Here is a 25,612-nt window from a genome sequence, read left to right on the forward strand (position 1 = left end):
GCCCTTATTTTGCATGAATGAGTCCTGAGTTCTAAATGTTCCCTGCTTTGGGAGAATGAGCATTCAGACTTCTTTAACTGCCAGGCAGAGAATTCAGCAAAAACCCATGAAAATCAGTCATGCCAGCAGGGACAGACCTTGGAGAAGAACTCCATGGGCCTTGCTCTGCAGGAAGGACCCCAAGCACAGCAATCTGTTTTTCCAGGCAGGAAATAACAACATATTCATGTGCATGCCAAAAACTGGATTCTGCACATGGTGGCAGATGGACAGGACTGGGTGGCTCTGGAGTGGGAATCGTAATGTGCAAAAATCACAAATCCAATGGTCCTAAGAATCAGCTCCGATCACACGTGGAAAGGGAAGTGTGGTCTTCATTCAAACGAGCCCAGTAAATTTGTTAAAGGGAATAAAATGCTGAACAGTTTTCTGGTGAATATGATGGGCTATATGGGAGTAAACAAACTGTCGGTCTATCATGGATACTTTAGCAAAGTTTCCTGCATTGCAGACTAGGTGACACTTGGGGTGCCCTTCCAAGTCTACAATTCTATGATTCTATGAAGCTAGCTCCAGATAAGATGGAGGTGCTGATTGTCTTCTTAAGAGGTGATTATTTGATTGCTCCATGGATGGCTCCCTTTCAAGGACAAGATCCAACACACAGAGGTGGTGTGAAATAAACAAGAGGATTTCTTTTTCTAAAGGAAGCCCATGTTGACCTCACCCAGAACAGCCATAGCATCAGAGAAGAGTTAAATAATCCTACACAGTTCCATTGCAATATTCAGGCTTACTCCCTGTTCTGTAGTTCTTGAGATATACGGTGAATATGAATGTATGCTTTCACCACTTTACATGTCTTATGGCCACTGTAGGGCCAGCTGTTGCTAAGAGCCTGTTGTATTTCTTTAAGTATATTCAAGCTTGAGGTGGAGATCAATGCTTTTAAATTAGGAAGTTAAACCATACTTGAATTAGACAAGTGTTGGGCAGTGAGAGAGAGATCACAGTAGTTTGGTTTTCTTTAAAAGAAAGGGGAAGGGAGTCTGAAAAGACAGCCCAGGCCATTAGTTCATGCTTGTCATCAGCAGTGAAGCACAGCTAACATTCTGCATCATGGCTTTCCTGAAGTTAAATGTAAGAAACAAGGCAGCTTAATCTTCCACACCTAGCAGATGCATTGACTTTTGCCGATGGCTTGTTCACACCGGCCTTCCATTGCCCACTGCTTGCCTGGGCCATCTTTCTAACACGTTTTACAATACTGTGAAGGGGGGGGGGCATACATAGGAACAAAATTCAATCTTGCCCCTGATCAACCCAGAGCAATTACATAGGGAGCCTTAAAACACAAGCACACTAATAATAATAATAATAATAATAATAATAATAATAATAATATTTCATGCAAATAGATTGATGGATCTGTTGAGCCCAATAGCTCTAATGGTGTTAACCTAACCTTTCCTCCTATCCCTTCGACACCATATAGACTATATTTACTATAATTTTAATGAACTGTCAACACTTCTTCAGCATCTTGATGATCCATGTGAGCTGAGTGACCTTGGCATCTTTGCAAGAAACATTCCCCCGCTCCCCACAAACAACTAGACCACAAAATGTGTCGGTTCGCCCTCAGCCCCCTAATTATAGCAGGATATGAAGCAAACATTGTATCTGTGCCCATTAGCCATGAGAGCAAAATGTGCCAAAATGAGCCAAAGAGAGCAAATGTGGAGAGACGTGCAACCCTAGGGCAATGTTATTTGTGGCTGGAAGGAGAAAGCCAATCAATTTCAACAAATCAGAGTTTTCAAAGGGAAGCAGAGCAAACTATCCATAAAAAGAGCAAATGTTAGAAGTTCTGATTGCTGCATCATGTATAATAACAATTCTGGTGGGAAAGAAGGAATTATAATGAAGTCACAGACCTCCTGTAGCTGCAAAGCCTCGGCTACAATATATAGGAAATGTTTATGAAGCCAACTCTGTAATGCCATCCCTTGATCCCTCCAACGTCTGTTCTTACCATTAAAAGACCTGGGCGCAGCCATGGATCAGATGCAGGGTCTGAACACATCCTTTTAAACCTGGTGATGGCTCATAATTCTTCACCAGGAACCAGCCCTGCCACAATTTAAGAATACGTGTGGCCCTTGGAGGACACTGCTGCTGAACTTTCACATTGTTACCATACCAATAGTGTGTGAAAACTGCTTGTTCCTGCTGACCAATGTCACACATTCTTGGGCCCCACCAGCATTATTCAATGACTGAGTGTGCTTTGATTTATAAGGCACAGTGAGAAGCAGCTGTGAACATAGAAACATAAGAAGTTGACTTATGCAGATCACTGAAGAGCTGGGTTCTACATTTTTATCTGTCTAAGGCATACATCAGAACATTGTTCAGACTGAGTGGGATCCCAAGCTCAGAAAACAATTTTATATTCCACAAGAGTCAAACAGTGACAACTAATGGTCATTTGGAAGGGAGCAAGGAGGAATATTACAGAATAATAACTTTTCATTTCTGTACTTTTTAATATATTTAAGTTTCCACATTTGTGTATTATAGTAAAAATATGGTTTGTCAGCCACTTCTCCTCTTTTCTGTTTTGCAGTTTGAATAAAACCCCAAGGGAAACCTGTATCAGCCCAAGCCACAATTCTTGTGTGATACAAATTAAGCAAACCATTTTTCCTTGAAAGACTGACTCCATGCATGAGGTGGAAGCATCTGCTGGGGGGAAATCCACATCCACAGAGCTCTATATGCACAGGTTTCCCCTCCGCAGATGTTCATCCCTAATGTGGGGAAAGGAACCTGTGCTACCTTGGAGAAAGTGCCACATGGATGGTCCTGTTGCCCCTTACCTATGTGAAGGTGTACTTGAATGCAACTTAAGACCCTATACATTCTGTAGGCATGTTCAGGCACTCCTCTGAGCACACAAACACTCAAAGTGTGCACAAGGACAGGGGCACACAAAGGACTGCCCCAACATTGTTGCACCTATGGTGCCCCCCTCCAGGGCCTGACCTTCTCTGTGTTACACAGGGAATGTCTGGGGGGGGGGGGTTTCTACTCATGTTCTCTTGAACTCAAGTAGTCTCCTTGCTTTATCAGGGCCTCCAGAGGCGGGTACTACACAACACACACAGCACAGGGAAGGTTAGGCCCTGAGGGGGGAGCACAATGGGTGCAAGGATGTTGAGAGTGAGGCTGGTGTGTCTGCCCCAAGTCTCAACTAGACTTAGAGGGTTTGTGTGTTCATGAGGATGCCTTACGTCTGCACCAGAACTGGGTTGATTTTTTTACTCAAATATGCAACTGAACTAGGAGAACCGATTTGCTGATGAATTCACTGAAAGTTAAAATACTGGATCCTTGTGCATAATTTTAGAAGCCAAATATGCAAACATCAACAAAAGCTTCTTTTTTTTTTGGTAGCTACACAGTTTAATCGCAGATTTGTTAACAAAGGCTTTTGTTAACTTGAATTGGAGAGGAAAAATTCACTTGCTTGGGCTCAGATGGAGAGACAGCCTTACTTTGGTTTTGAAACCATTTTTACTTGGTGTGCTACTGTTACACGGAATTAAACTAAATTACCTGAAAATGAGTGATAGCTATAGTTCATTAAATTTTGAAAGCTGAAATCCCATACACACTTACCTGAACTCCTTCTGAGTAGATTTGCATAGTTATATTACACTCAAAATAGTGTGTATATTAAGGTTTGATTACGTGCAAATTTATTTACAATTGGCTTAATTAAAAAGCAAATAATGGAGATGTAGACCACCACTGAGAATATTTTCAATCCCCTCATGAAACACCTAGAGCCTTCTCTCTGCTATCTTGGCTTCTGTTAAAATCCTTAAGGTGTTTTGCCCAAGGTGGAAACACCAATTATGACACATTGAATTTTACTTTAGCCAGAATTCCAGGGGCAACTCTGTTACTTTTTCAAAACAGCATATCATGTTCATACGGAAAATCATGGACTGTAGTGCAAATGGCAGGTGTCCTTCAAGACAGAAGCCAGTCGGCCTGAAATCAGCCGAGGGGGGGGGGTGTTGTCCATCATGCTGACCTTTTCTTCTTTGCCCTGTGAACTGGAATCGGTCCTGAAGAAACTGTGAAACAGTAACAGAGACTTAAGAAGGCAGGAACTTTTCAAGTAATTGGCTGCCTTCAAGAATAGGAACATCGCCTTTTTCACTTTGAAGTGCCTCTCCTGCCAGTTCCTATGGGTATGGAAGAAAAGGTCGCACTCTGCAGAGGAAATGGTTATTTAGTTTTACTTTCCCAATCATACGTTGGTTTTCCTGACAAACAGCTGATCTGAATAGTCTGTGAATATTTCAAGCATTCTCAATTTGAGTTTATAATTAAATAGAGAGCGTATAGAGCTCCAAGAGTTTTCAGTTGGGCACTTGTGAATCTGTGGTTGGTAATCTAAATAAATCCTCCACATTCAGGGGCAGCATGCCTCTGAATACCAGCTGCTGGGGAGCAAACAGTTGCCTTTGTGCCCTGCTTGGGGATTTGCGTGGCAAGGTCCCAACCCGCCCCCCGGTGAATAAAGACACATGACTCAAATATTTAAGGTTAATGGGCTAAAAAAAGGCCACAACTTTATTGGTTCCAGATGATGAGCCGTATTAGGCATTGGATCTAACTGGCTATATCTGACTCCAGTCCGTCTGCAGGGAGTCTGGGAAGCGTTAGCCACCAGTAGGGGGAGTCCTGCTGATGCACATCAACTAGGAGCTCCCCCAGGGGTCACCAATAGGTGCCGTGCCTTTGGCCCAAACCTCCCCAGGCTTCAGACAGGGCCACGCCCCCAGGAATCCTTTAACGGAATACCCTTCAAAATGCGGGGCAGGTGATGGCGCTACCTCCCCTCTTCTCTTCTCCAGAAATATTCCAATGCCTAACCGCCAAACCTTAAAAAGTTGTGACAATTTGCTATGAGGTAGGCGAAAACCAAGTGGCTGGTGCCAATTTGCCAAGTGGAAAAATTCCTACCAGGCCCCTCAACAGTGACCAACCGGAGTCCAAAGCAAGGTCAAAAGAGATGAAAACCTTAAAGGGCGGGAGGGTGGGAAAACTGGAGTAGCTGGAAGCCTGAAAGAGAGAGATCTCCCGACTGCATCCTGCCTTTCTGGGGCAGGCCACACCCCCAGACCAACCAGATTGGTCGGCCTGGCCAGTGATGCAGCCAGGAATCCCCCAGTCGCGCAGGGCTGGCCCCCCACCCCCTGCGCACGTGGAGGGGTCGTGAGACCCACACCACACCTCCTCCTTAAGGCGGAAGTGGACTTCCTAGAAGGGTCTGACTGGCTAATTTTGGAAATGGAATGCAGAACTAGATAGACGCTTTCTTTTGAGCAATGATAATACAAATGGTGAACTTTTTTTTTTTTTAAACTTTCCAAGGAAAAGAAAATTATATGCATGGCTTTAAAAAGCAGAATTTGCATCACTATGTCTAGCTCTTAGGAACCTGCATCTGCCATGTTTTATCTGCTCTATCTTCCCTCAGTTCTCCCTAGGTTGATTATTCTCTCTTTAGTGCTCAGGAAGCACTATCTCCAATCTCTTTTCCTCTAATCTACCCACTGATGGACCAATGATCATGAGAGCTGTAACCCTGGGTTGCCTGAAAATGAGTCAAGTGCCTTCGAGTTTTAAAGACCAATTACTTCAGCATGCATGAAGTGGGAGCATTCCTGGGAACCAAGGGAAGCGGGAATTATTTTTTAAATAGTTGCTGTGTCGACTCCGGGAGAACATTGACCTGACTGGTTATTATTTCCACTTGTATTTTGAAAACATGATGGTGATTGTAAATTCAGTGAGTAGATGTCTGTGATTGATTTAAGAAATTTCCCTTCAGCCTACTGCCAAGCTTAAAGAAAAATGCACCACACAGAATTTGACCTGGACCATCTTGAGATGGGGAGACAGGGCTGCTTTGACAAACTGAGAAGCTGCCTTTATCAGATGCTGTTGTCTCTGTCACAGAAAACATTCTAATGATTTATAGCCAAGGGCAGCTTTTGTTGCCAGCCAACTTCTGTGACATTAACAATTAAAACATACAAGCAAGCAAGCACGATTCACAATCAATTATGCTTTATTAATGATTTTTTAACGCATGCCACAGTCCAGCAATCATCAGGCTGTTGCTCAACAGAGCTGTTGCCAAAAAAAACCCAAGTTAATCGAGCAGGGTAATTTGCAGCAGCTTCTGCTCACTTGCAAAACACTTGCTCCGTTAATTGTGATTTCATGCACCACTGACTCCCGTGGCCTAGAGGTAACATTCATGCCATGGAACAGTTACTGCTCTGCAGTGCGCATGTGTATGGGTTAGCTTTAAGAGAGTCTGCTGAAGTTAATTGTCTAAAGCCCTGTAGACAAGATTTGCAATCAGCTGACAAAACGCCTACACTCTGCCCTGCTTAAAGTTGCAGTTGCGTCCCTGGGAGTAAGTCCCATTGAGATATGGAGGTGCACACATGAGCCCCGTTCCTGTAACAGTCTGACACAGTGCTTGCACAATCACCTTGTGCGGGGGGTCAAGGGGAAGCCATGCTGTGTTGGGCCATTCTCAGATGCTGCACCCATAGCAGTCCGGCTCAATGCCTCTATATTTTGTTTGAAAGGTTTGGAGGGGGGGGGGAATTAGGGCATGAATGGAATCTACTCAAGGGTCATCTATTCTACATCCCTGCCACAACACAAAAGTCATACTTTTGTCCCACCAGCAGTACATCTCATGCAGCTACTGTGTACCTGACCATCCCTGTTCATTTTCACCACACTGTTCCTGTCGGCTCCTTAGGATTGGGGAAAATTCATGATGATGCTCATGTGTCTCTGGGAGGATGTGTTTTTTTCTGCAATGTCTAAATAGTCCATGTGCCTCTGCAGCCTTGCAACCAAGGATGGTCAGAGAAGCAACCATTTTGCTGCAAGAGAGTGGGGAGAAAGGCACTGTGCCTTTCCCAGGGGCAAAATGTAATTTGGCCTCCCTACGGAATCCTGGGAGATGAAACTGCCTTGGCAGAGCTGTAAGGAAACCTGGCAGATTCTAATATTGCTCTTTTAAAGGAGCTATGAATATGCAATGTTTCTTGGCCATGGAGCAAGCAAATTTCACAGGGAGCAGGGCTGCGGGGGGTAACACTGCAGATGTTCCTGAAACAGGGGACACAGAATGAACAAAATTAAGACACTAAAAAGTTAAATTAAACTGCTTAATACTTTTCATATAAAAGTGTTGGGGGGTTGCTTTGGTCTTAAAAATGCAGGAAAACGGAAGAAATGAACAGAAATCTAAGTAGCAAGCAGAATGAGCCATTCAATTGTTACAGCGGGACGTGCCTCCCGTTCAGGATCCCATTTGCTCTGTTCCCTTCCCTTGTTTTTCTGCACCTGCCCCAACAGTTAGTCAGCATTCCATGGCTACTGGGCATGCTCAGTACTTTGGGGGATATGTGTAGCCTTCAGTGCCCAGACATTAGAAACAGAGGGGATGGTGTAATGATAGAAATTTGGAAGCGAGGTGCAAACCAGTGCTCTGTCTACTTTATTTAAAGGTAAAGGGACCCCTGACCGTTAGGTCAAGTCACAGGCAACTCTGGGGTTGCGGCTCTCATCTCGCTTTACTGGCTGAGGGAGCCGGCGTTTGTCCGCAGACAGCTTCCGGGTCATGTGGCCAGCATGACTAAGCCACTTCTGGCAAACCAGAGCAGCACACGGAAACGCCGTTTACCTTCCCACAGGAGCAGTACCTATTTATCTGCTTGCACTTTGATGGGCTTTCGAACTGCTATGTTGGCAGGAGTTGGGACAGAGCAACGGGAGTTCACCCCGTCACTGGGATTCGAACCACCGACCTTCTGATCGGCAAGTCCTAGGCTCTGTGGTTTAGACCACAGCACTATCCACGTCCCATCCCTACTTTATTTAGGCTTTTATAAAAATACAAAATGCATTCATGAGCTCCATATGATCTACTTTAAGTGGGTATAGTTTGATATTATGCAAGAAAAATAACCAAATCCCCCACTAGAAGTATAGGAAAGCTTATAAAAATGTTTTTGTTTTTGGTTTTTAAAGCCCATTAGAATTGGAGTCTTTCACAGGTCAGAAGTCTTGGAAGACACAGAAGTTCCAGGCAGCAGAATCCACCCATTGAAATCAATGGGCAAAAAGAAATGAATGCAATTCAAATAAATGGAAAATGAAACAGATTAAACTTTTAAAGTGAAAGGGAAGAGATAAATGAAATGAACTCTCTTGCATACTTTTAAAATCTGATCTCCAGAAAATGTACCACAATAGGGCACTGAAAGGATCTTTTGAGAAACTCTCTAGGCTTTTTTCCTGGCCTTCCTGAAGATGCTAGTTTTTGTTTTATTTTTCATGGGGGAGCAATCAACTGTATGAAAAACTGCAGTCAAGCAATATTGCCACCTGATGGATGACTTGTTTTGAAAGACCGTAAACACATTTTTTAAAATAAAAAACCCTGATGATAAATAACATGATTTGCTCCGTTTGGATACACTAACATTTAATGTGCAGGAACCTGGTGTTGGCATTCATCTGTCTCGGAAGACAATGCCAGGCCACGGGTGGGCCTTTGGGGGAAATGCCACCAGAAACTGGGTCTGCGAATCAGCCACTTCACCAAACTTGATGCTGGAATTGCATTTTTCCTTTCATGCGCTCTCACATAAGAGCTATGGGTATGAACAAGTCAGCTAAGGGGGCAGCATGTCGAAATACAGAAGGAATATCCTATTTTTGAATACTCGACCACTAGTCTTTAAAAAAATAAAAATAAAAAATCTGCAGAGAGTAAAGTTGCTCATCAGGCTATGCTAAGCCAACTCCCCTCCCTTTGCCAATTCATTCACTGCATCAAAAACACGGCAAACCTCCCACTTTCCACCATTCTCCCTCCACCTTATTCTGTATAACGGGGAGGCCTCTTGCTCTGAGTCTTCTCACAAATGATCTGGGAATCTTGAATCGAGCTTGTCAGCTCCTTCTGCTGCACTGGTGTGATTTGACTTGAGCCTTTTATACTTCAGAGTCTGTCAAATCACTAATAATTAGATCCTGGGAGAGCAAGTCACACTGCAAATGGACAGAAATGGCTTCAGAACCACAGCTAAGTCAATTTCTAGCCCTGATCAGGCGATCCCAGAAGCAATGCAAGGAAAGCAGCTGTTGAAATGTTGCAGACATCCATGCCTAGTTTCAAATGATAGCATTCTGCAGTGGTGGTTGTGAGCATATGGGAAGAATAATTTTAATGACAAAAACTAGTTTCCTTTTGTATGGCAAAATGAATATATTCAGATTTACGATTTTCATGATTAATTCCAACTAGAATTTTATTACCTTTGTACAAAATTTAGATTTAACTCCTCATTCCCTGTATATGTACATTCCTGTCTCTGAGGTACATTTTCTACAAAATAACTTTCATTGAACTCAGTGGATTTTTGTTTAAACAAACTAAACTAAACTTAAAGGAAACCTTCCCAGTTTCACACTTCCTGTTCCTTTTAGTGAATTGTGCCCCTTTATTGAAATACCAGAATTGAAGTTCGCCAGAAGCGGCTTAGTCCTGCTGGCCACATGACCCGGAAGCTGGACGCCGGCTCCCTCGGCCAGTAAAGCGAGATGAAGGCCGCAACCCCAGTGTCGGTCATGACTGGACCTAATGGTCAGGGGTCCCTTTACCTTTACTATTTAAATACTAGATTGTGATCCACCAAAATTTAAGTCCTTTTCATTCCCACTGATTTCAGCAGAATTAAGCAAGACTATATATGACTTTTTTTAGAAAACATCAACAGAGCAGAACAGCATCTGGCTGCAAACAGAGAGTTCTTAATCTGCAGTCATTGCACAACTCTTGGTTTGCACCAGATTTGTCTAGAATGTAAGCCAAGTTATCTGCCCCCAAAATTGGGAAATAGCTTGCCTCATTTCTGAACTTGGGCTGTCCTTTGTCTCCACTGTAACCCTATTAGACATGTTAGTACAGTTAAGTAGTGTATAAATTTTGTTAAATAAAATAAAATAATAAGCCCCCAAATCCCTCCCACCCAACCAGTCACTGGGTGAAGGAACGAGGCAGGACTTTATGGTGTATGTCAGTCCACCACAAAGATGCAAGATCCTGGTAGCCCTTGGGAAATGTAATTTCCCCAAGGGCAGCTGAAACCTTACATTTATTGTACTGCTCTACTCTGCTTCCTGGAACAAGAAGGAACCATGCAGTCTTAATTTTTTTTTGCTGTAACTTCTGAAACCTCTGTGAGAAAAATCTTCACTTATTTGCAAAGCTAACTGTCTGTGATTTATTCTAGCCCAAGTATTTTTGTGAGGAACATTTGCTTAAATGAGGTTGAGGGTAGATGCAAATCTAACCAGGTTTTAATTTGCTTGGAGCAATCTCCATGTTGCTAAATCTGCTATGAGAGACTAAGAATCTTTCTTCTAAACCTCACTCTCCAATACAGTTGGGTGGATGGGTGAGAAGGGAAGTGGGTGCACTGCAGGTGAAGGGGGCTTAAATGTGAATTCTTCTCCAGTTGGAATTTAATTATGAAATATCCAGGGCTCTCAATACTCCTCCCTTTGTTGAGACGAGTCCTTGAAATTCATATCCAAACACCAGGGATATGTGTTTTGTTGGTATCTCTTATCCTTTGGAGACATCCTCTTTGCTAACCTTGGAGATTGTGCACATGAAATAACAAAAGCAGATTGCCAGTGGTGAACAGTGAAGACACTTTTTTGCAGCACAGATATCACTTTTCGTCCATGAAGGCAAAACTCTGGACTTCTTAGATGAGCTACAGTTGAGGCTGTTTGTCAATAGAAAAAGCGTCTTGACCATTTTACAGGAGTTCCTACCAATTTAAAGCCTGCAGATCCCCCTCCTTTGCCTCACAATCACATGGGTGGGAAGGAGAAGAAAGAGAAGAGAACTACAGCAACAAACAACCTTGTTTCTCCTTCTTTTGGTGTTAAATTTTAATTTTCTCTTCTTTAAATTTCTTAGCACTCTCTTTTAAATAATGCTAAGTGTTTCTAAATTATACATAGGCCTGCAAGTGCCATCATTATAAATTCTGCTTTAAGGAAAAAGGTAAGTACAGTCATGCATTATTAAAGTGCCCTATATAAATATTACCATACTTGATTTACTTTGAGGGCTAACACACCAATCTTGCAATTTAATGAAACAGGATCAAGGACAAAAAACAACAACCAGTGCTCCCCCCAATATACATACCTCACCCAGAATATATGGTGTGTGTAAGTGCTTAAGCTTGCTTCTGGCATGATCAGGGGCACAATCTACTAGACAGGGGTGCTATGCATCTAGCGGGGAGCTGATATCAGCCCCACCAGAGGGGACAGAATGAGAAGCTGGATCCGGGGGAACCCAAGAGAAATGTAAGAATAGTCCTCCTGCTTGTGACCCAGGCTCAATCTCAACACAGAAATGTAAGAGTCCTACTGGAGCAGACAAAGCCCTGTCTAGTCCAGCATTCTGTTTCCATAGTGACCAACCAAATGCCAATGATGATGATGCTTTTTCCAGAAAAGTAGAACTCAAAATGACTTTCCACCAGGGCATGAGCACAATAGCCCTATCCCGCCAATTCCCTCCTATTCAGAGGTGTCCTGTCTCAGATATTAGAGGCACTAAATAGCCATCATGACTAATAACCACTTTTACCCTCCATGAATTTGTCCAGTCCCATTTTAAAGCCATCTAAGTCGCTGGCCACCACTAAATCTCCCAGGAGCAAATGCTGTCGTTCAACTGGGCACTATGTGCAGAAGTGATTCCTTTTGTCTGTTCTTAATCAGGCATTCATCTTCATTGCCTGACCCTGGGTTCAAGTATTATGAGAAAAAAAGAGCGAGTCTTCTCTCTGCCCACTTTTTCCATTTTATTTCTAGGTCCACAATATCGTTTTTGAGTTGCACATCCTGTTTCCCACAGCAGTCAGCCAAAGCAACTCTGGACAGTCAGTATTTTGCAGGAGGAAATATATGCACATGCCGGGAAATTCGAGGTTGCGCAATTAAAGCAGATGAAAGTGCTCTCTCACACATCTGACTGGATGTGAGCAAGTCAACTGCTCCCTAGTTCTCAGATAACCCTCCTTCCTCAGCTGATCTGTGCAGATCAGGGTGTGTGTGTGTGTGTGAGAGAGAGAGAGAGAGACCACCAGACCCATACAGAGCTTGTCTGAGGTGCAGGGCAGAAGTCCCTGGTCAGCTGGGAGGCATGGGGCATTCTTGGCATGACAGCATAAGCTGGCGTAGCCCTCTGAGGCCAACAGCAGGTGTACCTGGCTCTCCCTACCATCTGTACAGGCCTGCCTACCACTGGCATGTTGATCAAAGTGCTCGGCCCCACCCTGAGGATTGGGCAAATGTGGTTCTAGGCCCCAAAAAGGTTAGCCACCCCTAATTTCAGCAATATATGGTATCTATGTGGGGGTTTTCCTTGGAGTGCATGGCTGAAGAGTATCTTTGGGCAAACCACGGGGATTCTGAAGAGGAACAGGAGTAGGGTTTGTGACAAGGACAATGAACCTGCTCTTCCCTTGCCTACACTCATGTTTATGTGCCCAGGCAGAACAGTGAACCAGAAAGCCACTTACCTAGTTATGTGGCCAGGAAGGGTAAAGCAGGTGCCTTGATTGACAGCACACTAACATGTGGTTGACACTGTCAGAGCTGGCAACTCTGGTCAATGGCTAGTCAGTGTATATTGGTCCATGTGCATCACATTTGTACTGCCCAGTATTTGGGTGCAGGGGGCTTTTCTTTTTCCGGAGCTCTTCTTTTCCACAGCTGAATCTTCTTTGTGCTAACAGATCACTCTCACTGCATTGTGACATAAGGACAGAGGCCCATTTCATAAAATGCAAGAGCTTCACATGTATCACTGTGTGCACAATTGTCGCCTACACTCATCACATCACTGCCTGCCCCCATGTGCTTTTTTTGAGTGGGAAGAGTTATGTGAACTTGGCTATCTCTGCAAAGCCCTCGTGCCACATGTTCAGGAGCTGTGAGATGAAGGGTTTGGGTGCATGGTTACTCCTACACCACAGAAAATGTTTTCAGAGTCCTCTGAAACCTTAAAGACCAGCTCAGTATGTGTTCAGTGGGGAAAAGCCATCATGTGTCTTACTTTAGGCTTTTCTAACCATTTTTCATCTCTCTAGAGACTTGATGGAAGATCTGGCCGGCTTGCGCCTCCCTCGCCCATGGGATGGCATTTCATATTGCCACACGATGCGCTGGAAGGAATGAAGGTCACTAGCACTCCTGCAGATGCTTCTTAGAGCTGTCAGAACAGGACCAACAAAGATGTTTGCAAAGCTCCATGTGCTTGTGCTGGCTTTATTTTCCAAAGGAGGCTTCCTTTCTCTAGGTGACCACAACTTTATGAGGAAAGAAATTAAGATTGAAGGAGACCTGGTTTTGGGTGGTCTGTTCCCTATTAAGGAAAAGGGCAGTGGAGCAGAAGAATGTGGGAGAATCAATGAAGACCGAGGTATCCAGCGTTTGGAGGCAATGTTGTTTGCGATTGATGAGATCAACAGAGACAGCTCCTTGCTCCCAGGAATTAAGCTTGGAGTTCACATTTTGGACACTTGCTCCCGGGACACGTATGCATTAGAACAGTCCCTGGAGTTTGTCAGGGCTTCTTTGACTAAAGTGGATGAAGCCGAATATATGTGTCCTGATGGGTCGTACGCGATTCAAGAAAACATCCCACTACTCATTGCAGGAGTCATTGGAGGTTCTTACAGCAGCGTCTCCATACAGGTGAGATATCTTAACACTTAAGAACAAGTTTTCCATCTCACTGTCCTTTTACCTACTCTACAGAATCCAATGGGGAAACACTCACGAGCCCATGTGGGTGTCAGGTAAGAACCAGACATGTGGGTCATGCTACCCAGCTGAGGTTCCTCCCAAAAGGAGCTGGAAAGTGTAGCAGCTCCTGTCAGGCAGAGCCACCTGAATTACACTCAGCTAGCAGGCAGAAAAGGATGGCTGGATAAGGAGGGCTGCAAAGGATGGGTGGTGTGTGGCTTTGGGTATAAAAGAAACCACAAGAATGAAAGGGAGTTTGAGAGACTTGCTGATGAAGATTGGTGGTCATCATTTGACCACAGAGGATAACCCTGAAGCATGATGTTCACTGGCAGGAGCAGGAGTTCATCTCCTTTCCTTCACTAGCTTGAGGCCAGAATTAGGACTAGTGGAAGAGAGGGCATTCTCCTTCCAAAAGCCCAGGAATTGCCTTCACATGTGGTGGACCAAGCTGAGTTCAATTCTGCTATGGATGACTTTGACATAAGAATACTGAGTTCAGTTTGGAAATGTCTTCTCTAGTCAAACTTGGATCGATGTGAGATGTTGTGTTTACCCTGACTCAGTAGTGGAGCACATGCTTGACATGCACAGAGTCCTAAGTTCAACCCCTGGCATGTCCAGGCTCTCAGGCAGACTCTGGATTTAAAAAATCCTGCACTTGAGAACATGGTGAGCCACTGCCAATCAGCGTTGGCAATACTGGGGTAAGGGTAGGCCAATGATCTGATTCAGTATGGGGTCACTTCAAATATTAGAGGGGGGGTCACCTCTGGCCTGGAGACCAAATGTCGTCCTCCTGGCCTCTCTATTTGGTCCTCTCCCCAAGAGACACCCCTCACTCGCTTGGCTCTTTGAGCTCTTTTGCCTGGCTGGAACGTGTCCTTGAACTGAGACGATGCTTGCCTGGTTCCTAGTTGCTGTGGAAAGCAGCTCTGCGGTGTTTAAATTTGAGTCTTAAACCAACACAGTTGTCTCCAGTTCTGTACATGTACCTGCAGGCCCTCTGATGTCCTTCCCGCATAATCAGCTAGATGTAAACAGAGCCAAGGCTGGAAGTGATGGAGGAACACTGCTGTCCCAGAGATGTCTTGAAATGGGACAATTCTGCTGGTGGAGAGGGCCACCAGCAAAAGCAGAGTGACAGCGAGCCTTGGAGGTAGTGCCTGACAGGGAAGAATAAGGGTGCACTATGCTCCATTTGCCCTCACCACAGGCTATTTGAGAAGACTCTCAAAGAAGGGCCCACTTCAGCTAGATCTTCAAGGTGGACTCTAACTGTTTCCAGACAAAAGGAGGCTTGGGGAGAATAAGTTGCTCCTCTCCAAGAACGTCTGGGTGCTCTGGAGCTGTAAGCAGACTTTCGTTCTCAAAGAATTGTGAGTTTTGGACTCAGTCTAGGGGGCAGGACCTTGCAATATGGAATAATGAAACTTACAAATATATTGGTTTCCTCTTCTAGTGAAACTGGCATAAATCACTTGTGGGACTAATAGTGCCCACCTTAGAATCAAAGAAATGGCATTAAGGAATGTAGACCTTTGGGGTCATCTCATCTAGTTTCCACGGCTAACAGAAGGCTCAGAGCACTGGAGTACATTGTCCAGTTCCAAATGCTCAGGCTCTCCTTCATGACTTGAAATTATAAAGGTGTAACAAGCAATGCATTTTGTACCAGCTATATGTGTTTACAAGCTTCTGACTCAAGCAGACCTTCCTCCTGAGATCAATAGCAAACGGCCTCAGTGCTAGAATGCAGGATTAGGGTCCAGTTGAAAATATTTTTTTCTGGAAAAGAAATAACAGCTGTGAATCTGAAAGTTTGCTCAAGCACTTGAAACTCAAACTGGGGACATGGTGACAAAGAACTCAACTGGACAATGCACATAGTAGTAGTAGTAATACCACCCTGCCCATCTGGGGAACTCTATATGCACTCTATGTTCAGTAAGTTTGCCATTCTGTGACCATTCAGCATAAAACCATGGTCACAACAAGTCAGGGAGACAGGGTTGATCTGTGCATGCACATTGCTCTGTAGAGCACACACTGAATAGGCAGGGACCTTCCTTGGACAGTGGAGAGGTGAGCAGACACCCTGCCTCCCATGATGCATGTAACATAGCATCTAAGGTTACATGGAGGCGTGACTCTACATCACCAACATATAAGGTTGGCAGAGAAAAAATCTGCACCTGCAATTTCCTGATTGTCAGCTGATTAAAAAACCCCAACTCTTCTAGCAGCAGTGGGAAATCTAAAGCAGACCCACCTGGCCTCACCATTTGGCTCATGAAGCCATGTTAGCCAAGCCACAGCCACCTGTCTTACGTGTCAGGTGTGGGGCAAGTAAAGATCTCTTTGGGTCAAAAAATGGGTTTGGAGGCTCCACTGATCATCTGAACCTGTAGAGACTTGTGTGTGGCATTTTGAAGTTCCAACCACAAGCTGATTTCAGGGCAACAGGCATTGTGCATTGTAAGCTTAAGCCTACATGGTTTATTTTCAAACTGTACAGATGAAGGGGGTCACCTGACAGCACTGTGACATCAGGTGCCCACCTGTCAAATTGGCCTGTTGGGGTGGGAGAGGTAAGGATCTGGACTTTTAGCCAGATCCAGATCCCCACCCCTGATTTAGATTATTTATATGCTATTCTTTGCATAAACCACATTTTACAACAGTGGTCAAATAAAATTAAAAGAATACATAAAATCCATTTAAAAGCAACAACAACAATGCAACAAACCCCTAAATCACAATTACTAATAGGAGCAGCAGGAATGAATTCCTTTGTCTAATCAGGTCTGTCTCCTCCAGTAACCATAAAAGGTGTGTCCTAACCAGTCACCTAAAACTGTATGGAGAGTTGGGGCCAGATGCACCTCAGTGGATCACCACTGATGTGTCCCTTTTAGTCACTATGCTACAATACATCTCTGCTCTAGTGGCATGGTCCTTCCACATGTAAATATCTGTTGATCCTTTTAGATCTATTTGGGCTTTCAGTTACCTCACATGTTTAGAGTTGCCTGAGGGTGAGCATGGCCTTGCTCCCCAGCCCAGCTGCTCCACAGCATCCCAATGCCCAGCCCCACCATCGGCCAAGCATTGAAGGGGGAACGTCTACAGAAGGGAGCTTCAGGAAGCTGCTGCACATAATTTTGAACCCTGGCCATCCTGCATGTTCCTGCTGTGAGCATTGACCTTCCAGAATACGGAGGGTGGCAAAGCCTAAAATGGCAGCATGAGTGGGGCCACCTGAATGCCCAAAGAGAGTTTAAGAATCTTAAATATACACTCCTAAATTAGAAATCAATGGGCCAATGGGTGACAGAGTTGATGGGCATTAGAGCTGAAGTCTCCTGGATCGGGCAATTCCCTCCAGCACCTGATGCCTGGGCTTCCTGTGGTGCTTTGAAGTCCCAAGTTCGGGACTTCAAAGCACCTGTGATGTCAGGCGACTGACAGGTGGGCAGTCAAACTGGGTGCACAAAGCCAAAAAGGTTCCCTATGCCTGACATAGGGGATGTCAGGGCTGGTTCAGCAGCAGGTCAGCACTGAGACTCAGAGATGAGCAATAAAGGTGATTCTTTATTCAAGGAAACGGAATTCAAACTGAGAATCCTATGGGCAAGACTGGCCCTGGTAAAGCAGTTGCCAGAACTGACCATCTGAGTCTCGCGCTTTTGCCTGTCTCCTTCCCATCTGGCTCTTTACTCAGCAATCTTAAACTCCATGGGTGGGGGGGCTGTGCTCCCTGTGCTCTTTGTTCTGCAAAAGCTGCAGGAGATAAGCGGGGAGGGGAGCTCAGTACAGCAGGACTGGCAGGCTCCTCCGACTCTGTTACAGCCTCACCCCCCCCTCCTTCCCAGCTGCCTCTTCTTCCTCTCTCTCTCAACTGTCAGCACCCCACCATTGTGTTCCCCTTCATCCCCTGACCTGTCTTCCACGTCCACCTCCTCTCCCCTGGCTCTGATCCTCTTCTGAGGCTTCCACAGAGGGTTCTCCCAGGGATGTACCCTCACATCAAAACCTCACACTTCCACACATTGGAAGTTTTAGATGTATGCACATCCGAAGAACTCCCTGCTTCTCTGCTGCAAATGGAACGTATGAAATTGACTTGCCCTGAGCTAGGTCAGTGGTCTATCTCATAGCCCAGGGTTTTCCTCAATGCAGCTGCTCTCCAAGGTCTCAGGCAGAGAAAGCCTTCCTCCGTGTATTCTTAAGATCCTTTAACAGCAGGGTCTTTCTGCGCGCAGAACAGAAGCTCTCCCATTAAGCCATTCGCTCTCTCACTTTGTGTTCTGTTGCGGGTGGGGGTGGGGGTGGCTTGCTTTCATTAATCCCTGGAGTGGGATGATCCATCACCATCATTGTTCCAAAACTGCCTGTCAAAGAGAACAAAGGGAATCAGGGGCATCATATTGCTTAAATATGGGCAGTGGGTGAAGTAGGTTTGAAGCCACCTTCTCTTGAATATCCTTATGAAAATCAGCAGGAAGGCTCCACAGGATGTGTCTTGAGGCTCATAGCTCACCCTCACTGCATGTTTCATGATAAACACTGTGAAAGCAGAGTGATAAGGTGTGCTGAGCTGAGCTACTCCAACAAAGAGCACCTCCGTTTCTGCCTTTGTTGTAATTTGCAGCAATATTTACAATGTCCTGCAAATTCTGTCTGGACAGCTGTCAGTCTGATCCTTTCTTTCTCCTGCCAGATTCTTGCTTCCCTCATCATCTCTCCCACCCCAAAAAATGGTAAATAAGCAATGAGCATCTTGACACACACAGTCAATAGTAAAAATAAAAATAAAAATCTAAAGAGCATAATCTGGAGCCAATTAAAATCATGTGAGTTTGAAAGAGAGATGGCAGCAACAGTTTGCCTAGAAAGACCAGTGGGGGAATAGCACTGTGTGAATTTAGCTTTGTGAGAGAAGGAAGAATATCATTCTTCTCCTGCACCCCTCGTTCCTGAGCTCTTCTAATGTAATTCCATTTAATTAGCTGTGCTTTCCTTCCAGATTTTTCATGTCATTTCATTTTGGATGCAATTTGGATTCCCCCAGTCTGGTTTACTAACAATTTCTAATTAGGATTTGATTAATATAGTTCACACTTTTCAGTATCTGCTAACTATCCAACCAACCATGTAAGCATCTCCACCACCTTAGAAGGTATTCCAGTATTCTGAGGTCTAATTGGTCATATAAACAGTATCACTTCTCAGTTCTCTAAACTCAACAGCTCCATAAAAGCTGGACACCACAGGGGCATAATGGGGGGGGGGGCTGGGGTGTGTGGATCCAGGCACATTTTTGAGAGGGGACACAGCCAGCCAGCCCCCCCCCCCCCCCAGCTCCATAATCAGAGCCTGGCTCCAAATGAAACCAGCATATAGGGTGTCAAGAAACGGCCAGACATAGTCTGAAGTACACTTTCCCAACTTGGTGCTCTCAAGAGGTTTGAACCTCCCAGCAGGCCTAGCTGACATTACCAATGTTCAAGGATGCCGGGAGTTGTAATCCAAACCATCCAGAGAGCACCTAATTAGAGAACAATGGTGAAGGCACCTGGTACACCAACAGAAAAAACATTCTAATGGTAAGAGCTGTTTGACAGTACAGACATAGCTATTGGCCACAGTACCTGAACCGCCAAACCTGGCTGTGATAGCCCTTGGATGGAGAGCAGTTCAGAAGTATTGTGAAGAGCTGTTAGACAGTGGAAAGGTCTTCCTCGGGAGATGGTGGACGCTCCTTCCTTGGAGATCTTTAAGCAGAGGTTGGATGGCCATCTGTCAGGGATGCTTTACTTGAGATTCCTGCATGGCAGGGGGGTGGACATGACCTCCAGGGATCTTCAGGCATCTCCTCCAGGTTCTGCCCAGGCTGTGATCCACCACCTGAGAGCCACAGGCTTTCTTTTCATTCTTCAGCTTATGCCAGAGAACCAAGCCTCAAGCAAGATGTGTGACTTTTATAACCAAATACCTGGGGGAGAGAACAAACAGCAGACAAATGTTCAGATTGAGCTGGTCCAGGTAGAACCCCTCTCTCCCATTTCTCCCTGATGTCATGTGCTTTGCTGGGCCTGCTCTTTCAACATCTACACTTTCATAGAATCATAGAATTGTAGAGTTGGAAGAGATCTTGAGGGTCATCTAGTCCAACCCCCTGCAATGCAGGAATCTCAACTAGATCATACACAACACAACAGATGGCCACCCAACCTCTGCTTAAAAACCTCCAAGGAAGGAGAGTCCACCACCTCCCAAGGGAGATTGTTCCACTGTTGAACAGCTCTGACTGTCAGAAAGCTCTCCCTGATGTTTAGTCAGAATCTCTTTTCTTTTAACTTGAAGCCATTGTTTCGGGCCCAGCCTCCGGAACAGAAGAAAGCATATCCCAGTGAACAGCAGCTCAGATCTCCCTATCGTAAGGAGTCCCTGCACAACTGGGGTCCCAATCCCATGGGAGAGCCTGTGCCTGTGCAGATGTTCTTAGCAGATTCCCTCCAGGAAGCCCCTGTGGTGTGTGGCTGCTGGGGTCCATGCTCTGAACATGAGCGCTACATACAGAGGACAGCATGAGGAACAGGGTTCCCTGGGCATCTGAGAAAATTGTCCAGTACCAGAGAAGCCAAGGCCAGAGCAGTGAATCATCCGTCGTTACTGCAGGCCCCTCCCCTGTGGGCAGGACCTTTAGGCCTGCAGGTTGTCTGAGAGCACAGCCTTTGCAAAATACAGGGCTATGTCTGTGGCAGGAGGGCACGGGGTGGGGTGGGGGTGGCATACCATCCATGTTCCTCTGCAGATGGAATGGCAATGCTGTAAAGTTGGCATAAAAAAGGTGTGAATCAGGGGCCTCCTTTGGAAGGAAAGTGCCTCCGCTCTGACTGTTCTGCTTTGCTAATCAAGTCATAAGAGGCTTTAAGGCACTGCCTTCCTGGGGTGCTATAATAGCAGATAATGAATATTTAGCTAGATTTTTACAGTTTAATATCCAAGATGGCTGGCAGGCAATAACTCTGAACAGGCACAGTTTCATTTTTCAGGGTTATTTTTTCTTAATTTTTTTCCCTGCAGGCACCAATGCGGTTAGAGAATCTGTTTTAAGCGAATGCAATAAAATCTTCTTAGAATATCCTAGTGATGCAATTAACAGATTTAGCTCTCAAATTTCCATGAATGCACTGTATAATTTTAATATCTATTGAATGGGGCCTGAGTAAATAACTTGGTGACTTCTCAGACTACCTCTTTACAGCTTCTTGGATAAAATGTCAAAAAGCATTTTAACATGAATGTTGCTCACTTGATGATAGTAAGTTCAAGTAGCTGATTTGCCTGCAGGAAAAAGCCAGCACAGATAAAACTCTAGAAAGTAACCTTTCAGGTACCCTCAAACACAATAAACTTCCATGGAGCTGCTTTGCACATTCAAGCCTGGCCAACATCTGCATCAGAATGTGGTGGCAGAATACTAAGATATATTGTTTTAGAAAACAGGTAGCAAATACCATTTAAAAATAGCTATTTCCTGGGGGGGGGGGGACCCCCAAACCCTGCAAGGAGGAATTTTCATCATATATTCCCTCTAGTACATCTGGAACCAATCTGTGTAAAACTGTCATCATCTGCCATGTGAGGCAGATCCACCCCATATCTTTAAAGCACATTCAATATTCAAAGTGTGTGACTTCCCCAAACTAAACCTTGGCGCTGTAGTTTGTTAAGAGTGCCAGAAATCGCAGCTTTGTGAGGAGAAATCTACATTTCCCAGGATTTAGGGAGGAAGTCATGTACTTTAAGTGTATGTTGAATGTGCTTTAAACAAATGCTCTGGATCTGCCCCCTGCTCATGGTTGCAATGGGGTCATGTGAGCTAATATATCTGTTCTTCTTCCTAGGTTGCAAACTTGCTCAGGCTTTTCCAGATTCCTCAGATAAGCTACGCCTCAACCAGTGCCAAGCTGAGTGACAAGTCTCGCTATGACTACTTTGCGCGGACGGTGCCGCCTGACTTCTACCAAGCCAAAGCAATGGCTGAGATCCTACGGTTCTTTAACTGGACTTACGTGTCAACGGTCGCTTCTGAAGGAGACTATGGTGAAACAGGCATTGAAGCATTTGAGCAAGAGGCACGCCTCCGAAATATATGCATTGCCACCTCTGAGAAGGTTGGTCGCTCCAATATTCGGAAGTCCTATGACAGCGTTATCAGAGAGCTGCTCCAGAAACCCAATGCCAAGGTGGTCGTCCTCTTCATGCGCAGTGATGACTCCCGGGAGCTGATTGCTGCAGCCAACCGATTCAACGTTTCCTTCACATGGGTTGCCAGTGATGGGTGGGGAGCACAGGAAAGCGTTGTGAAGGGCAATGAGCATGTTGCCTATGGCGCAATAACTCTCGAGCTTGCTTCTCATCCGGTTAAAGAATTTGATCGATACTTCCAAAGCCTCACCCCTTACGCTAACCATCGCAACCCCTGGTTCAAGGACTTTTGGGAGCAGAAATTTCAGTGCAGCCTCCAGAACAGGAAACCCCACAGAAAAACGTGTGACAAACATTTATCTATCAACAGTTCCAACTACGAACAAGAGTCTAAGATCATGTTTGTGGTGAACGCGGTATATGCAATGGCGCACGCCCTGCATAAAATGCAACGGACCATGTGTCCAAACACAACCAAACTCTGTGATGCCATGAAGCATTTGGATGGCAAGAAGCTCTACAAAGACTACCTACTGAAAGTCAACTTTACAGGTAAAACGATTAACAACACTCCTCTGATGAGGGCACTACAAAAATGTTGCTGGAACGAGAAAGCATCTGACCCTGGCATTGTTGATTGTAGTAGAGGAAGATGGGCAGAAGGGAAGCTGGGGATTTATCCTGCACTCAGATTTTGATCTCAATGGGATCAGATGTTCAGGAAAAGTGAAAACACTCCCCTCTTTTTTGGGGGGGTAGGGGTTTTAGGGACCTTGCCACGGTTCATTTCTGAACCTGGTTTGGAAAAACATTGTCACCATCTCTATTCTAGAGTGGTTTGTGGTTCAGTAAAAATAGCTTGTATGGCGATAAATGGGAGTACCCCAGCGCAACCACCTTAAGCCCTGAGCTTCTCTGTATCACGGTCAGTTGCCAAATCCAAGGAAATGTCCATTTTTACCTGCAAGCATCCCAATACACATCCAGGGGTGGGTCATTAACATTACAGGACATCTGTGATATTTTATTATGGAAATTGGTTGTGACAAAAAAAGCTGATATATTATTTCATGTTTTTTAACCATTGCTTGAATGAGGAGCCACGGTAGATGAGGCCCATTCTCATGTTGCCACCCTCTCATGGAGGAGGCACAAAGAACCACTGCGATTGCCCCCTTCTCTCCCCAGCTCCTCTTTTCCCAGGCACATCCTACGCCCCAACAGTGCAGTGAATGCGTCTGTTTGTTGTAGCTTGTTTTTACTATTCTGCCCACAAATACTGTAGCTAAGGTATTTCTGTCCAGTGTTTCACTAGGGAGCAATTTTTTGTCCTAGCAAATGAGAGCATGAATCATTCAACAAAACAGCCTGCATAATAAGGAGATTGAGGTGTTGGATTAACAAGCTTTGATAATTTATTATAGATCATTTTTGCCATTTGATTTGGACTTGCTAGGTAATCAATATTTCACAGCACAGGGCAGTCTTCAGGGCAGTCTGCAATGATGAGATCTATTGATCTGACATGTTGACAACATTTGACACTATCTGCAGCTTTGGCTATGAATTGGTTGTAGTTGTGACAGTGATCTAACTCTGTCCCTTCTTATCCGTACACAAGTTCCACTGATTTTGAAGACACACATGCAGGAGTGAAAGTGCACAGGAAAGGAAGTTTGTATGTTATATCTCTATGCAATAACAATGATTAAAAGATGCTCATTGGATTTTTCACTGGCAATATAATAATAATCCAGTCTTATAAAATATATATCCCCGTAGGTCAGGCTTTTAAACATTTACGTACCAGCATTGTATACAACATCTCCAGGCAACCAGGTACTAAAGTTTTACACAACTTGGCTCTTCTTTTGGCCGCAAATAAATAGCAGAGGTCTGTGTATATGGATGGACTAGTAACTTTGGTAAACCTATTTTCATGGTTCATATTCATCCACTGGCAGTCAATACATACGGCAAGCCTAACAGTTGCTAAGAACCATAAAAATAAGCCTTAATAACCCATGCCTAACTGTTTTTCATCCTAAAACCAAGAGACGACGTACACCTTTATGAATGGACAACAGCCAGCCAATGAAAGTCTTTGACCCGCAATATGTTTGAATGTAGACAAATTAGACAAATTCACAGAAACATAGAATTGTAGTACTTGACAGCTATTTGATGCCTGTCCACAAAAAGTGCATGCCCAAACAATTGAAGATTGGTTACAAGGTAATGTCACCGCTGGAGAACAAAGAAGAAGCATGTTATGGATTTGTTCAGCCTTTTAGAATTGGACTGTGACAAGTGGAAGCCCTGAAGCACACCCCCAGCCCCTCACAGGAACGTACCTGGTTAGGTCTCCAGCCAGCCTGAAACAAACCTTTGTTGGGGACTTACATGGGTGGGGGGAAGTTTGAGGCTGGGTGGGGAGAATACACATTTTCCCTTTTTTCGCCCCTGAAACCTCCTCATATAATCAGGAGGAGTTTTTTTAAAACTCAACATGTGTGTCTGTGAACCTTACCTCCAGGCATACTTACTGTAAAGAGCTCAGGCAGGCCCAGCCCCACCTCCTTGGGCTCCTAGAGGCCTGGTCATGCTGCCTAAGCAGCATTAGGAGAAGGAAAGAGGAAAACCTTGTCAGTCTAGTGAAAGAGCAAGCAGGTCCTGACATCCCACCGCAAACTAACTTGACCAAGAAGCGAGAACCCAGGATGGATGGGTATGTGGTCAGTGGTCGGCACAAGCTGTGTTTCCCTCTCTACCAGTCATGTACTCCTTTTTGGTGTCTTTTATTTTAATGATTGGCTTCAAAGCATTTCTCACCTGTCTGACATCTGAAGCAGCTGATGGATGATGCTTCATGTATGGCATAAGCAAATAGCTCTCCTGCACTTCCGTGGAGCAGTAAAGCAGATGCACTTGAGAACACCTTGCAGAAAGGTGCACCTCCCCACATGACCTGAGTGGCACAGCCCACACTGACAGAGGTGGGTGGGTGCAATGGGCCCCTGTAAACAGAGCACTCTGACCTGCCCACCACCAGTGGCTCAAGTAAAGTGTCACTCTAGGAATAGGGAGTTTGAAACTTAAAAGCTCATTCAGCCATGGAGCTCAGGGAAGGACTTTGCTCCAGTAGCTTTCTCTTTGCCCAGCCTACTTCACAGCATTTCTGGGAGGACGGGGGGGAGGGGGTACAACCATGCACACCATATCATCATCATCATCATCATCATCATCATTTTAATGGATTGCAACTAGGACTTGTCAGAGGCTTGGCACGGCTAGAGCTAGTACCTGCAGAGCTGTGTGGGATGCTCTTTCCTCCTCGGCCTGCTCAGGTGAAAGAGAGGAGTTGGGCTGGGGGGAGAACAACCACAGAAGCAGCACGGATTGGGAAAGTAAAGCATTGCATCAACAGGAA

The 25,612-nt window shown here is 44.9% G+C and overlaps 1 protein-coding gene across 1 annotated transcript in view; it reads left to right on the plus strand.

Annotated features, from left to right (window-relative positions):
- GRM3 (glutamate metabotropic receptor 3) overlaps positions 1-25,612 on the plus strand; it is a 93,973-nt gene that overhangs the window by 40,278 nt on the left and 28,083 nt on the right. Inside the window, exons 2-3 of the mRNA XM_081023545.1 lie at positions 13,305-13,911; positions 21,879-22,734. Of these exons, the coding sequence (XP_080879671.1) occupies positions 13,414-13,911; positions 21,879-22,734 (1,354 nt within the window). The 5' untranslated portion in view covers positions 13,305-13,413. The remainder of the gene's footprint in view (positions 1-13,304; positions 13,912-21,878; positions 22,735-25,612) is intronic.

This window comes from Podarcis pityusensis, assembly GCF_964106645.2.
Source record: "Podarcis pityusensis genome assembly, chromosome: 10".
NCBI lineage: Eukaryota > Metazoa > Chordata > Lepidosauria > Squamata > Lacertidae > Podarcis > Podarcis pityusensis.